The sequence below is a fragment of the Natator depressus genome, chromosome 8 (assembly GCF_965152275.1).
Source record: "Natator depressus isolate rNatDep1 chromosome 8, rNatDep2.hap1, whole genome shotgun sequence".
Lineage (NCBI taxonomy): Eukaryota > Metazoa > Chordata > Testudines > Cheloniidae > Natator > Natator depressus.
This window is the reverse complement of record NC_134241.1, coordinates 34885078-34901160: the sequence shown is the minus strand read 5'-3', so window position 1 is coordinate 34901160 and position 16083 is coordinate 34885078. Positions and strand designations below refer to the sequence as shown.

Genomic DNA, 16083 nt, shown 5'->3' with positions numbered 1-16083 from the left:
GAGCACAGAGCTGGAGGGAATGCCTATAGTAACTCCCCACAGCACAGGGAGCAGGCAGAAACTGGATTTACAGGCAGCTAGCTAGTGCTACTGCATTCAGCCCTGGAAGCACTGTTCATCTTTGAAAGACATCCTAGATTGGGGGAGCAAGTGGAACAAGATCAGGACTGCTGGATATAGCAACACCACCAATGATGGATGAAAGGAAGGAAGGGGCTTGTGATTGGATATAAGTGAATGTAGAGAAGTGAATGGATTAAGTAGAAGAATCTAGTCAGACAGAAGGAATGAGAGACCAGTTTAAAAAAGGAAAACACCAAAGTTAAGCAAAAGAAGCAGTCAAGCCACAGTAAATTTAATGTAATTATTTAATGGAGAGGCATTGCAAGACATTACAATCACACATGCAGATTTATGAACATACTCCCTGATTCAGAGGGGCAGTGACAATAGGGATTTCCCCTGTACTCTGTCTGTGGCTGCTGTTATTCATGCCCGGTTTGGCCTTTGCACCTCCAGAATGCTCAAGATTGTACTAAAATGGCAGGTTCTTTTTAAAATTCCCACAAGAATAACTTTAGATCCTTCCAAAAAAAAAAAAAAAAAAAAAAAGTCTTGCTCCTTCTTGTAGCTTTGACAGAAGTGGTCACCTGGAACAACTTCCATCTACAACCCCAACAGCGAAAAGTGCTCAGGACTCACAGAAGGGATGGAGGGGGAGAAGAATCAATTTTGGTTAAAAGTATTAAAGACAGGGGCAATGTAGGAGGTAGGGATCTATAGGCGAGGGAATTTAAGAGCTTCGGAGTAGCTAACCCTAGCAGGGGGTGGGGAGGGGGTTGGGGGCAGAAGAGAGGCTTGTTATTCATTGTTTAAAAAGTTATGGAACTAGGATGTTACTGAAGATAAGTTGCCATCCTCTGCTAGAATAAGATGTCACCCACAGGCTTCTGCTAAGCTGCAGTGTAATTACATTCACTGTCAGCAGCAGCGAAGCTTGTGTAATGCCCTTCAAACTCTCTACAGCAAAGCGATATTTTGACAGATTCCTAACTGCTCTGAGCAAAGATGCACTGACTTTTCCACTGCACCTCTCACATGCCCAGGTGCCAGAGCAGGCAGCTAGTGCTGCTCCCACAAGTGCATGTGGGTGAAGTGCAATGGGACAAAGAGGCATATGATCTGTTCTCCACGTCATCAAAACGCCAGGTCAGCAGGGCATCACTGGAGCTGCTTCACTGCTCTAAACAGCAGGAACATGGACTGGGATCATGAAGAGAAGGCAAGTAGGGCAGGACATATGTCTGACTGGCTGCTGCAGCCTGTATGGAAACCACTACTGCTTGGCCTGCAGTAGCAAGGGCGAGACCACCATTTGCTTAACACCTACTCTAATACAGTGGTGGATACACGGAAAGAACCTAGATGGACACTGACAAGGACATTTTATGGTACATTACTTGACTAGTGCAGACAATATTTTAGTAGAAAGTCTCTAAACACACACTCAAACATGCAGCTTTAGAGTATCAGCCCAATTACTGAATAGTCTCAGTTGTAAGTGCCAGAGCAGATCATCCTTTAATTACTGTTTGGTAAGAAGCGCAGCAGTGTCCCACAATTTAGGAACAAATTGGAGGATATACCAGATACATTACCTGTGTTAAAAGTTTAGAGCCTACCCTAGAGACAATTTCATCCTGTTACTTGAGAGGATGGGATTTGCATGTAACTAGGAAGATTTGAATAGATTTAGGCTAAAATTTGTAAGTTTATTTAGGCATTGCAACACAGAGCACAGCTACACCTAATTTAGAAGCCTACATCTCATTTTCAAAATATCTATATCCCACTGAAGTGCCTAAGCCCCTTTTTAAAATTATTGTAGACTCCTAAATCAGTTAAGTGTTGCAATGCTAAATGTAGCAGTGCCTAGATAACCAAAGCCCAGATTTTTAAAGGTATTAAATATAATCCTTTAAAAGCAAATCCCAGTGTGAAGAGGTTTAAGAATCAGGATTGTTTTAAGCTATCCCACCCCCAAAAACCCTAATGAAAAAACATCTAGACTCATTCCAAGACAAGTATTCCACATTGAAATTCAGACTAAATCATTATAACCATTTAATACAACAGACCGAGTGGAGTTCTTCTGTAAAGCAAGTTTTCACAATTCAACATCCAGAACTGTGTGATTTAGGTTTATCCAGAAGTGACAGAATAAAGCACCAATTTGACTGAATTTTCAGGAGCTACAATTATAGAATATAACACGTTGTTAAAGCTACAGGTAGAGAACTGGCAGATGATTTCATGAGGCTGCTGAAATTAAGATAGCTGGATGATGTTTTAGTGACAGTTCACCATCTGAAACCATTTATCTTTCATCTGGTTTACTGCAGTATATCCCAGTGTTCATAAAAACATTGAAGTGATTAGCTCAATCAGATATCTTTACAGCCAGAGTTTTCAAGAAGGCTCAGACACCCACAATATGGCCATTTTTTTTTTTAATATATAAGTAAACATAATTAGCACCCAGCAAAATGGGAACTGTTAGATGCAGAGTGCTTCTGAAGGTACAGCCCTATAAGTCACAGTAGTATCAGTTAAAGTGAACTAGTTAACTGAAACTGTAAAGTCACGACAAGCTCTCTGTTAGCTGCTTGGTTGGGCAAACTGATGCAAAAGAACCCAGAAACAAAAGCTTCTTGCAACATGTAATGCTTCAGTATAAGTCTACTTTGTAGCCAGGGATGTGAATGCAAGCCCATGTAGAGAGACATTATTGGTTATCTGTACTCCAATTTGCATCAAGCTAATTTAAGTGTACATCATGGAATGGGCTTTAGCACAGGCTGCACAAGCCTGCTTGCCTCCACAAGTACATGCGTAACTGTGCTGAAGCCCCATGCCATAGCATCCTCACTGCTATTTTTAAATGAGTTAGCTACAATACAACTAGCATGCACACATCTACACAAGGTGCTAGTCACACCTGTGGTTGCATGAACTCAGGTCCCAATAGATTAAAAGCCTTCACTTCGCCTACAGAGGGTAGAAGTCACTTTACTACAAGCGACGATATCCATGTGTAAGCTCGAATTTTGCAGAAGATTGAACACCCCCGTGATTTTGCATTAGCTTAGATCTTATCTACTTTTACCTAGAACAGACTTCTGCCACTCTTTCTATCACAACTGACCATGCAAGAGCTTCATCCACAGCTTTGAAACAGGCTCCCTTTGTTTCTCCATCTCTTCTTATAACCCTCCTCTACCCTTGCCCCTCAATCGCTCCCCCATCACACACACTTTGGTCTTCATCAGTAATTTCATCCATGACCACAAAAAGGATTGATTTAGATTACATATTCCACTCTCTGGCACTTACAGCAGACTATGGAGACTTTATACAAGATACTCAAAACAGATATGCGGTTAAAGGCAAGTAGTTGTTTAGTTATGCTTATCATTGAAGGTGGCAAGGAAGATCAAACATGGTATAGGAAGCTGTGCTGGTGACTTCACAGTACCCTGTGCTTTCCCTCAAGTGCCACAGTAGGGTACCAGCACAGTTCACACTGGAGCTTTTTTTTTTTTTTTTTTTTTTTTAAATTACTATTAAATATAAGGCCCCCAGTTTGTAGGCCCCCATTATGGCTCATTTTTCTATGGCCGTAATATCATATGAACATAGGCAAATGCAATTATGCTCTTACAGAATGCTTCAATAATGCGAGCCTTTCCCAAGTTCTTTTGTCCTTTCAGTGCAAGTTACTTCACATAAAATTGTACACCACTGTACTTTTTCCAAGAAGCAATCTATGCTCTTAGCACATCACCCGTTCAATATATGGCCATACGTTCTATAGCTCTCTGCAAGTGAAACTCTGCTCTGTTTCAGAGCCATTTTAATCAGAATACTTTGCTTTTTCCCCATGCAATAACTATAAAAACCTCCAAGTGTAAACCATAGCAGTTACCATGTGCCTGCTATCAAGACTCATTTGTATATGCAAGTTTTTCCTGTAGCCTGCTGCACAGAAAACTCCAGAGGCTGCTAACATTTACATGCAGATGTGCATAACCAAGGACATTGAGAGATGAGACAACTGGAACAAATTTAGACCAAACGCAGTGGACATTTATTCCTCATTTGTGCAAGTGCGTAAAGATGCATTTGAAAATGGATGGGACAGACCCCTGTGGCTGGAGACTATAGCCTCTCCTTCATTTTGATGGCTTGGTTTACAATTATACTAAAGGAGATAAAATTGCAGACTCACCTACTTCACATGAATGTTGCTGGCAAATACACTTGTTTACAAAGTAAAATTTCAAACTACATTTTCACTAAATTCAAGTGAAGACTTTGTTCAAATAAAAAAGACACATACAAGTACAATTTAAAACCATATGAACATTTGCAAATGTTTAGTGCAAAGTAAGCATGTAAAAGCTACATTTTATGAAAGTTTGTGCTGATGTGTGATCATTTTTACCCTTTTACATCCATTACTTTTAGTTACATAAGGTTTCACTTACCTACATATGCATTGTGTTAAGTCCCATGCAAGTGGGAATAATACCATTAGGTTTTGTAAAATGTTGCTCAGATCTTCATTAAGTAAACTGCTTTTTTGGTTTAACAGTCAAGTTGCTGGCACACTACATCTCTGGAGTTCATGTAAGTGCTTAACCTTACGTTGGTCTTGTTCAGGCGAATAGCCTTTTCTGATGCAAACTGAATTGCTCCATGATTCTGAAATGCAACTGTTTGTGAATGCAGACATTTAAGGACAAGCCACCATTAATTTTAGCCTGTAACAAACTGGTTTTAAAATTAAAAGCCTATTCACACAAAGTTATATGTAATGACTGTAGTAATCAGTTTATTACACAGATTAATCATTCTTGAACGTACAAGCCCCAGGGGAGCAGTTGGGTCTTTAAATATACACGAGTTTTCTGTCAAATGAATTTTTACCCTTACATCCAGAAAGACCTAAGCAGTTAAAAAAAACTTAAGAAAAATAAGAGCTATTAGCTATGTATTAACTGAGAAACCACATACAAACCAAAAAAGTATGAGGGAGGGGAGAGAAGAGTTGAAATAAATCAACATCACTTGATGCACTAATAGCTCCAATCCATTTAAATGTTGACCATTTAAACTTAGACCTTAAATACAGGATGTGGGTACAGGTTAATCTTGTTGGTCGTAATTTTTACCTAAGATGTAGATCCTTCAGAATAAAATGAATACAGAAACAGCTTTGAGTTCTTCACCTTGGTTTTCCATAACTGTTATGAGTTTAAAAGGATTCCATTTAAAAAAAATCCTCCCACAAGTCAGTGAACTGTCTCCAGAAAAAACGATGAAACCCACCACTCCTCCCCCCTCATTTTATTACCCAATTTAAATCATTAAGGAATGCTTTTAGGCTCACAACTAAGTTATGACTGAAGAACTGGCTTTTCACACACACACTTCTTTGCTAGGAGTCAATGTTGGTACGGGGAAATACAGTATTTCTATTTTGTTGTTCCAAGTATGTACAACACGCAGCACTGCTGTATCAGGTAAACATGTGCACAGGGGAAGATGAGGCGTGGGCTCATAGAAAGCAGTCAAATGGAAATCAAAAGGACTCTCTCTTTCAGAGTTCCCCTATCTTTATTTGTAGAGGTTATCCAATAATTTCTTTAATTACATCGCATACTTCTGAGTCCATTCCCGAGCTATTCTGTTGTACCTGTATATATAAAAAGAGGATTTGCTTAACATATATCATCCACTCAAATGCAAGAGCTATTTTTAACTCCAGTAGAATGTTCTACACATGCCTTTAAGCTAAGTTCTCTTCAGCAACATCAGAGCTTTCAGTCAGGTAATTTGAAGAGCAAAATAAAGTTTCATGCAAATAAGTGACACAACTTAACCCTTTATCAGGGCAGAGAGAGTAATCTTTGCTGTGTTTATAATTATTTCAGCAAGCAGCAGCAAAACAAAGTCTTTGGGGCAGAATTACATAAAAGATCTAGTGTTCTGACAGGAAGACTTAAATTTACATGTTTTCTAACCATTATCTTTGGGCAACAGTATGTTATTGTTGTAAATTTTATCTTCATAATAGTCTGAAAGCTCAGTATGATGCAATAACTACTTTGCAATGTTTTGCTTCTGCTTTCTCTCCAACCATCATCAGTTGTAAGGAAAAAGTAATAACAGTTTCCCATAGATGCTGAGCTGCAAGATATTGCCAGATTCAAAATAGTGTTACAGCATTTGTTTATTTTGCCTCCAGCTATTATGGTTGACTAATTTGACAGAGCAAAAGAGGGTCGAAACTTGGGCCATGACAACTTTCAACTTCTAAGGAGCAACCTGCTCCTTACAGACCCAATCCTACAGTCTTTTTGCACCCAGTGCACCCACTGGGGTCAGGAATTATGCACATAGGACATTTTGGATAGAGTCTTCAGTAAAAACTGCAATACCATCATGTTCAATGCACTACTAATATTTGGGACATCTCAGCTCCACCTGTCACAAAAAAAGTGAGATATATTTCTTTTGCAAACACTTCACCCTGGAGAGTACATTCTATTAGCTAGAGGACACTTGGCCGCCTTATAATACAGAATTCCAACTGCATCTTTGTTCCAATAAAGCTATTTAGTCAACTTAACCCAAGAATGGTTCTTTGCAACATAACAGGTTTTACTTAGACAACCCATTATATTAACTTCAACATTGTTTAAACTGTTCAAAAGCCAAGTTCAAATGTGTTGATAGCACAAGACTAATATTTTCATATTCCTTCCCAGAATATATGAACAGAATGGAATATATAAACTCAGTGGATTTGTCACTTTTACAGTTGTACCTCTTGCCGAACTGCTGAATACTAATCACGCAGCTTTGATGGCAGACAAGAATCACTGACTTTGCCCAGTATCTGCTTCTGAATTACCAAACATTATCCAGAAATTTGCTTAATTTCACCTCCCTCCCTACTCACAGGTTGCTGAAGTGCTGTCTTGACTTCATTAGATGGTCGTGTAAGGGAACTGCTGATCAGTTCTGGAGTGGGAACAGCTCAAGGTGGGGAATTAGTTTACAATCATCATCATCAAGCAATTGCTCAGACAAGAAGTTCCCTTTTAAACTGAAGCAGTTTGAGTTACATTAATGCAATTTTTTTTTTTGCAATTTGCTCCTTAAAAGCTTTTAAGTCTTCCCCACATCTCTCTACCACTCTTATCCTTCCCTTGCACCCTAAGTGTGCTGTCAATGAAGCTGAATCAGAGGTATTGGTTACCTCCGTGTTCATACCCCACCATCTAGAACATTAGTGCTTCCTGTAATAGTGTTTAGCTTGTTCCTTCTGCCAACTATATAGAATTGAAGCACAGACAGTGAAGGGCTTTTGAAGTGTGTAACTCAAACTGATGCTGCAAAATCTGTACAAAATATGGTTCTTAGTACAGCTTACATTTGTGAGATTTTCACAGGTTTATCAGGGTATCAATCATGAAGGTAAACCTGTAGTTAAAGCAACTAAACTGATATAGATTTGCTTATGGGCTGAGAATTTAGTACATGGTTTTGTTTCTTTTTTTGGTGGGGTGGGGGGGGTTATGGCTTACTTAGAAGTCCCTCAATACAGACAAACTGGAAATACAGACTTCCCTGTAGCAATGCCATTAGGTACTACTATATTAGACTAGTGTCAGTGTGCACTGTATCTACAGTGCCTCTTCTAAGCAATATCCTTAGAAGACCAAGGTTTCCAACTGATCAAGACTACTTTAACAAATTCAGAGATTAGTTTTTTGTAAAGTAATCCCATTTTCTTTTACCTCTGGCTCTGAGTACAGATTCTGCTGTTTTCATATTAACTGAAGCATTTAACAGGTTTTTGGCTTCCATACTCACTTTTCTCTATCTGTTTTGTAGATCCGTGCAATCTCAGGCACTAAAGGATCATCTGGATTGGGATCACACAACAGAGAACAGATGGACAAAAGTACTAGAGAGAAAAAAAACACTGCATTAGAATTTAAGTGCTGCTGAAAACACCTATAGAAAGTAAACCTACTTGGTTGCTATTTTAACCCTTGATGTCTGGAGTCAAGATGTGACCACCACAACAAAACAGACATGAACATTAACGAATAGTAAATTCCAGAAAATTTAGCCAAATTACTTCAGTATATAAAGTAATTACCATTTCACACCTAAACTAAGGCTTTGCAGGACCATAACATTGTTATTTTGAGTACACCAGGCCAGTATGGAGACAGCTGGACAGAACTGTTCAATTACAAGTTGGAATCACCTTTAAAAAGGTGTCATGCAATTAAAAAAAAATTGCAAATATGTATAAAATTGCCAGAAAGGTCTTAAGACAAGATTTAAAACAAACAAGAAAAACCACACCACTTAATAGAAATTTAGGTCCTGATTTGCCTGGAAGATAACTGGAGAACTAATGTTATGACACAGTCAAAGAGTGAAAGAGCAACCGAGAAGGGGATGAGATTTTAAGACCAACTGTTCACAACTTCATTTTAATGTTTCAATATTCTTTGTCCATATTGCTACTCATTTAAACTTAAGATTAGACAACTGAGGCCATGTCTAGAACAGGAAGAGCCATCATATTTGCCAACGTTTTAAACAATTTTAAAACACTGCTCTGCATCAAGTGTAAACAGGGAAAGTCATATTTAGAATGTAGCACAACCTTCCCTGTTTGAACTAAGTGCAAAGTCGTACTTAAAGCCATTTGCTAAAACTTTTGCTAAGTATTTTTTAATATGACTAATCTTCCAAGACATGACATAGCCTGAGACATTCAATAGACCCTCCAGCAAAGCCAGGAAAGAACAGAGTTGACATTCTGATATTTCTGAGGTTTAAAAACAAGCAGGAAAAAAAATCTTGAACTTATTAATACAGAGGAACAATATTAAGCAAGTTTTTAAAAATACACATCTTTACATCTTGCTATGACCTTGTCCATCTTATCCTTTGATGCTGCCACAGTAGTATAGACAAGGGCTCCCCCCCTGCCTCCCAGATGTCCCATAATTCCTACCACCAGCTCAGCTCCGTTCATGGTAGCAACAGAATGAGTCTTAGTACACACAAGGCCTGCTCTGGTCAAGTTTAGACACATGACATTAGCAGTGCTGGAAAATCTTAAACTTTGTATCTACACTAGCAGCTTGGAGTGCAAAATGAAATTAAATATTTGTCTAATCATACTATTTGATGTTTGCTCCATGATGGTTTTGGAAACTCCTTGTACAAAAGGATCTTCTACAAGACAGCACATACTGTTGTCCCACATGCTGAGTGCAAGAGTAGGATGGATTTCTCACATTCTTCTTAGTATGACAAATTAAAGATGAACTTCAGAGCTAGAGTGAAAAAAGAAATGATCCCAGGTATTTGGGCCAGGTGCTTTCACTAGCAAAGTTGTATTGGGTGGGGATGAGAAAACAAGAGGTGATCACAGATTCTTGAGTTAATGCAGTTTTCACTGTATTATGGTAGACTCTTTACTAGTGGAGTATATTAATGTCAAACTATAATTCCAGGTTTCTAGAACTATTTTAGGAAAAAACAAATTTATTGATTGGTATAAAATTCAGGTTCTGTATTGGATAAATTCCTGCAGATGTGGGGTCTCTGAAAAGATCAACCTATTTCTTGTTCTGGGTTAGATTAGTACCTCTTTTCCTCCAGCACCATGTTACCACTCTACTAAAGGTCACTCTTCAGCCATTTCTGGGTTATAATACCTGTGATATTCCAACAGATTAGTTGAATTTTTCATTGGACACACTATGTTCAGGAAACAAAATCCTTAAAGTAGTTGTCAGTGAGAAAAAGTATGACAAAACAGTATTCTGCATTAACAGAATTTCTGCACCCTCATCAGTATCTGTACATGCAATTTTAAAAACCTTTAAAAGTTCAGGAATAATCACTGTTTCAGACTAGTGGTCCCAATGGTCCAATATCCTGACAGGCCAGTCAGTACCCGATGTTTTGGAGGAAGGTCCAAGAAATCCCGTAGCAGGCAGTTATGGAATAGGAAAAATACTTCCCATACAAGCAGACTAATACATGACAGAGGTTGGCTTGACATGACATGGTTTATCCTTTCCAAAAAAACTAATATCCTTATTACTGTAAGATCTGGGTGTTATGCATAAAACATCCAGTCCTTTCAGAATTCTGCTAAACTCAATACCTTGTAGTTCCATAGGCTAAATGTACATTATGTGAAAGAGTATTTCCTTTTATCAATTTTTCAATTTCTTTCAATGTTCCCTTATTCTGCTGTTATAAGATGGTGAAAAGCAGTGCCAGTTCCATCTTCTCTATGCCATTGTTTTGAATATCAAGCCCTTTATTCACCTCCTTTCTGAAGTAGTTTGTCTTTTCAATCTCTTCACATGAAGTTTCTGCTTGGCTGTAGTCACTCACTGCCTCAACTTATTCCACTTCCCCAGACGCCCCCCCGCTTTCTTTTTTAAAGTGTGACCTGAATAGAACGCAATATTCCAGGTGAGGTAATCTCATTGATTTATATAGTAGGTTTATTTTCAGTTTTCAGAGTAGCAGCCGTTTTAGTCTGTATTTGCAAAAAGAAAAGGTGCCACAAGTACTCCTTTTCTTTTTATTTTCAGTGTTGTCCATCCCTTTCCCCTAAGGATTTTAATATTACCTTTTAATCCTCGCAGCAGCAGATGTTTGATTTCAGCTGTCCACAATGGGGAGAGGGATAGCTCAGTGGTTTGAGCATTGGCCTGCTAAACCCAGGGTTGTGAGTTCAATCCCTGAGGGGGCCATTTAGGGATCTGGGGAAAAAATTGGGGACTGGTCTTGCTTTGAGCAGGGGGTTGGACTAGATGACCTCCTGAGGTCCCTTCCAACCCTGATATTCTATGATCTTCAGATTTCCCCCCAAATACCTAAGTTGTTAGACAATTTAGAACCCAGCAAGGTTCATGAACAGGTTTTTCCCATTTTGCACCACTGTGCATTTGTTAAGACTTTCATCTGCCATTATGCAGCCCATTCACATCAGTTGGTTAGGTCGGTCTTTGACAAAGACATTTGCAAGTTTTTCTCCCTTATTCTTTGTCTTGATTTCGTAGATCATTCATTACTACAGACACTGGTCTTTGTATAGAACCTTAGGACACCATTGTTAACTTTCTGTTGGTCTTAATCCCAATATAGCCTCTAGGCCTTTTAAAGAAAAAGACAAACCTACACATCTGCCATGCTCCAATCCTTCAGCAGAGTAGCTGTTTTAATGAGGTCATTTGGTTTGCTAGCACTCAGGCACTGCCATTCTTAAGTGCTTTCAGAACTCTTGGATATAGACAAACCTGGTGACTTGTGCTTTACTTTAATCAAGTTGGTGCAGGCACTTCAGTTCTTGACAGCACCTCAATACCCAAGATGAGCAGATATCTCAAACTGCAGTGGTAGGGTTCCCAACCCTCCAGGATTGTCCTGGAGTCTCCAGAAATTAAAGAATAACATGTGATGAAACCTCCAGGAATACATCCAGCCAAAATTGGCATCCCTACTCGGTGGTGAACGCTGATGCAAACAAGTCATTTGGCTTCCCTACCATATCCTTATTGTTCAATTGTTCCGTTTAATCTCTGGCGATCCAGGATACCTCCTAGTTCTCCTGTAAACTTCCTGCTGCTGGTACATTCTTGTTAGCTCATGTAAAAAAGCCTACTTGCTCTTCAAAATCCATTTTAGCTTTCTTAATTTCCGTCTTATGTGTTTTGCCTACTGAAGTTAAGTGTTCTTCTCTTCACTAGGCTTGGCTTTCATTTTCTGAAAGAACAGTTTTGCTCAAGTAACCTCTTGAACATAGCTATTTATCCATATTTGTTTACTATGTGGCTTTCCACTTCCCTTTCTTCTCTTTGTTAAGTGTAGGCATCCTTTGTGACACTTATGGTTCATTTAAGAAATCTCCATATCAGTTTCAAGGATGAGGGTTGTGTCTACTTTTTGTTTGGAGGGAATTTAACTTTAATCCCCCTCACTCCCCTTCTAAAGTTTAGCATGCTAGTTTCTGTCATTTTCTTCACTGAAGAGGAACTTAATTATGCTGCAATCATTATTACCTAGTGCTCAACTATAGTTACTTCCTGAACCAATTATTGTGTATTACTTTGGACTAAGAAGCAGCTTCTCCTCATACTCTGGAGCTAGCTGTCCTAAAAAAATCATTTAAGGTGTCACAACATTGCTTCTCTACACCACATCCAATGTGACCAGCTTATATACAAGTAGGTGATGTCCTCCATTACTACCATTTTAGATTGCTGCCTATTTAATCTCAGTATTGTGCACTCACTTTTTTCTGATTAGAAGGTTAGCAGTGTAACCTTAACTAAATTTGTATACTAACAGCTTTGAATTTCTATCTATAAAAGTCATCTGGTCTTTCCACTCAGAATCTCTCACTAGATTTTATGGAGTCTTTAGATATAGTACTACTCCTCACCGTTAGAGCCTTATCTGTCCAGTTTAGTTTATGGCCAGGTGTTAATGTACCCCAGAATGTTAGGCAGTGTTGAAATATGGTAGGATACCAATTTCAAGATCCTCTTCCATTGCCAGGCATTCTAGTTCACCTGGACTTTACACTGTTGCCATGAAAGTTAAGACTAAAGAGGCAAAAGACTCTTCTCCCTCTCAAGTGTAATGGTTAGAAGTTAGAGAACCTTAAGAGATATGCTTCCTATATACGTAGTCATTCTATTTACAATTTCAGAGTTTACTTTACTCTTGAAATAGAATCCAGCTCTCAGTTTTATCATCCTGCAGTGCTGTCTTGCATATCAACCACAGAATTTAGGCTGACTGCAATTTAAGTAATAATGAGAATCCAATTCCTTCTATCCTGTGTATATCTCAGATTGTGTTTTCAGGTAGGCACAAATTTGATACGGAAATCCATTACAGAAATATGAACTTCGCAGTACTTGTTTAGGACTACTTTTAAGAGCAGAACTGCACCTTCAAGTAGTTGATGAAATTGGGATAAGATTCTTGGCTCCAGCAAGATCCCACTGCACCATTCTAGGAGCAGAGAGGACTTGTAGCCTAACTGGCCAGTTGAGGATTCCTTGAGCATGGGAAGTCCCCAGGAGTGATAAGTGCTTGGGGTGCCTCAGCAACCTGGCTCGCAGACTTCTCTCTTGGGGCTGTTGGCAGCTTTGAGACCGTGCACTCCGGAAGCCAAAATGGCCCCTGGGTCTGGAGTAGGCATACATAAAGTGACCTCCTCCCTCCACCCTTCCAGTTCTGCCTCAAGCACAGCTGTACCAGACCTAATAATCAAGCCATGCAGTACCTGAGTTAAAAATACAGAGGGGTAAAGCTTCAAATGGATTTTATGTTGGGCCCTAGCTCTCATCTCCCTTCACAAAAAGCCCAGTCAACTCTTATCTACATCCCCTGTCCTGTTACAATTTGAGTTTGGGTATCTATAGTTAGGATACTCAATATGCTAAAAAATAGGCTGTGCTATTTACTAAGTCATGAATGTAATTTAAGTAGAGCTTTCAGCCTGACATCATGGGCATATCATCTCCTCCACTCCACCACTGAAGCCATCACAGGTTCTTAAAGACTGTATTTTCCAGCTTGTCTTCCTACTCTGCAAGTCAGAGTTCAATGCCTGTTAAAGTTTTCAAGGCTCATGCACTAAGTAGACTAACTTTTGTAAGAGATAGGCTTAAGGGACATAACTTACTCCTAGAAGATACTACATGTCCCAACTGTCATGCCACAAATACAGGACATAGTGCCCAAAAAATGGGGTGATTATCTAGGTGCCTTTATTTTCCTTAGCTCATCTTGTTTACGCCTCCAATTTTTAAGCTACACTGTAATCAATAGGCTTTTTGTTTTAAAAAAATGAGAATGGAGAATACTGTCCTCATTCTCTGAAGTCTAAAACAATGGTTCAGGTTCATTCAGAAAGATAATGGGCTCCTATTAGGCCATCTTCACTATATACTGGACATAGCTTGTCATTGTCTTAGCCTATTATACACCCATCAGTTAAAGTATTCTTGATGCACCTGGCAGAATTCAGTTCAATATAAATAATTATTTCTTTTTAAGCAAGACCAACTTGAGCACAGCAAAGAATCTGAGTGTTAAAAATTGCAGTTTCTTAATTTGAGGGAATAAGCTCAATTGAGGACAACTTAATTTCCTGACTTGAAACTTTCAAGAGTTATATAAATTGGAATGTAGTCTACTTTAAATTTGCTATTTTTTTTTTTAAAAAAAAACATAGGGGAAGAGCCTCAACCTACCATATCTGAATCCAGATATTTTAGCCAAGCTTACTTAAAGCAAGCTACCATTAAGTAAGTTCTCATGTATAGGGACAGTACACAAAACAAGTCTAATGATATTTTACTGTAGTTTTCATAAGGAAAAAGAAGAGGCAAGAACCAGTAGCTCCAAAATCCGGCTGGATGATGTTACAGTCACTAGGGAAGAGGAAAAACGGAGATTCAAAACAACCTTCCACAAGCCTAGCAAGCACCAAATTTGAGTCTGAAAATATTCAGGCTTTCAAACTTAGGTTTACAAATTTAACCTTTTCAGGAACAATTTCATGAGGAGATTAACAAGAGGCCATCTGAACAGGAATATGACAAAATGAAATTACTGTCAATTAGGGTTGTATTTCTGCACAGTGATGACGAATAAAATGAAACCCAGATGGATATGATTCAGGGTAAATTCTTTAAGCTCAGAGTCAAAGTGCTTCCATTCAGAGTGCAGGAAATACTTTGTTATGAAGGTCCTATTTCTTGGCCATGATGACCTGTTCAAGAAAGAATCCTCCAGCACCATAGCAATCTAACTACTCAGACATCTATTGGGAAAACAACGCAGCAGGGCACAGATTATCCAACAAGTTCTTGGAATGTACTGGAGACTTTTTTTTATTTCAGAAGGTGGAGAAAGCTACTAGGGGAGATGCTGTTCTAGATTTGATTTTGACAAACAGAGAGGAACTGGTTGAGAATTTGAAAGTGGAAGGCAGCTTGGGTGAAAGTGATCATGAAATGGTAGAGTTCATGATTCTAAGGAATGGTAGAAGGGAGAACAGCAAAATAAAGACCATAGATTTCAAGAAGGCAGACTTTAGCAAACCCAGGGCGTTGGTAGGTAAGATCCCATGGGAAGCAAGTCCTAAGGGGAAAAACAATTGACAGTTTTTCAAAGACATTTTTAAGGGCACAAGAGCAATCTATCCCACTGCGCAGGAAAGATAGGAAGTATGGCAAGAAGTCACCCTGGCTCAACCAGGAGATCTTCAATGATCTAAAAATCAAAAAAAGAGTGTTCTACAAAAAGTGGAAACTAGGTCAAATTACAAAGGATGAATATAAACAAATAACACAAAGTATGCAGGGACAAAATTAGAAAGGCCAAGGCATAAAACGAGATCAAACTAATTAGAGATAAAGGATAACAAGAAAACATTCTACAAATACATTAGAAGCAAGAGGAAAATCGAGGGGAAAAACAACAGAAAATATGGAAATGGCAGAGGTGCTTAATGACTTCTTTGTTTCGGTTTTCACCAAGAAGGCTGGTGGAGACTGGATGTCTAACAGTGAATGCCAGTGAAAATGAGGTAGGACCATAGGCTAAAATAGGGAAAGAACAAGTTAAAAATTACTTAGATGATCTTCAAGTCACCAGGGCCTGATGAAATGCATCCTAGAATACTCAAGGAGCTGGCTGAGGAGATATCTGAGCCATTAGCGATTATCTTTGGGAAAAAAAAAAGTCTTTGAATACAGGACAGATTCCAGAAGATTGGAAAAGGGCAAATATACTGCTAATCTATAAAAACGGGAAACAAGGACAACCCAGGGAATTACAGACCAGTCAGTTTAACTTATGTACCTGGAAAGATAATGGAGCAAATAATTAAGCAATCAATTTGAAAACATCTAGAAAATAGTAAGGTGATAAGTAACAGTC

General features: G+C 38.7%; 1 protein-coding gene across 2 annotated transcripts in view; it reads right to left on the bottom strand.

Annotated features, from left to right (window-relative positions):
- Positions 1-440: 440 nt before the first annotated feature.
- UBE2D2 (ubiquitin conjugating enzyme E2 D2) overlaps positions 441-16083 on the bottom strand; it is a 48198-nt gene continuing 32555 nt past the window's right edge. The window contains exons 6-7 of one of the 2 annotated variants that reach the window (XM_074960728.1): positions 7945-8038; positions 441-5758 (exon numbers count right to left, since the gene is read on the bottom strand). In XM_074960728.1, the coding sequence (XP_074816829.1) occupies positions 5713-5758; positions 7945-8038 (140 nt within the window). In that variant the 3' untranslated portion in view covers positions 441-5712. The remainder of the gene's footprint in view (positions 5759-7944; positions 8039-16083) is intronic. The other variant, XM_074960727.1, reaches the window with a different exon arrangement.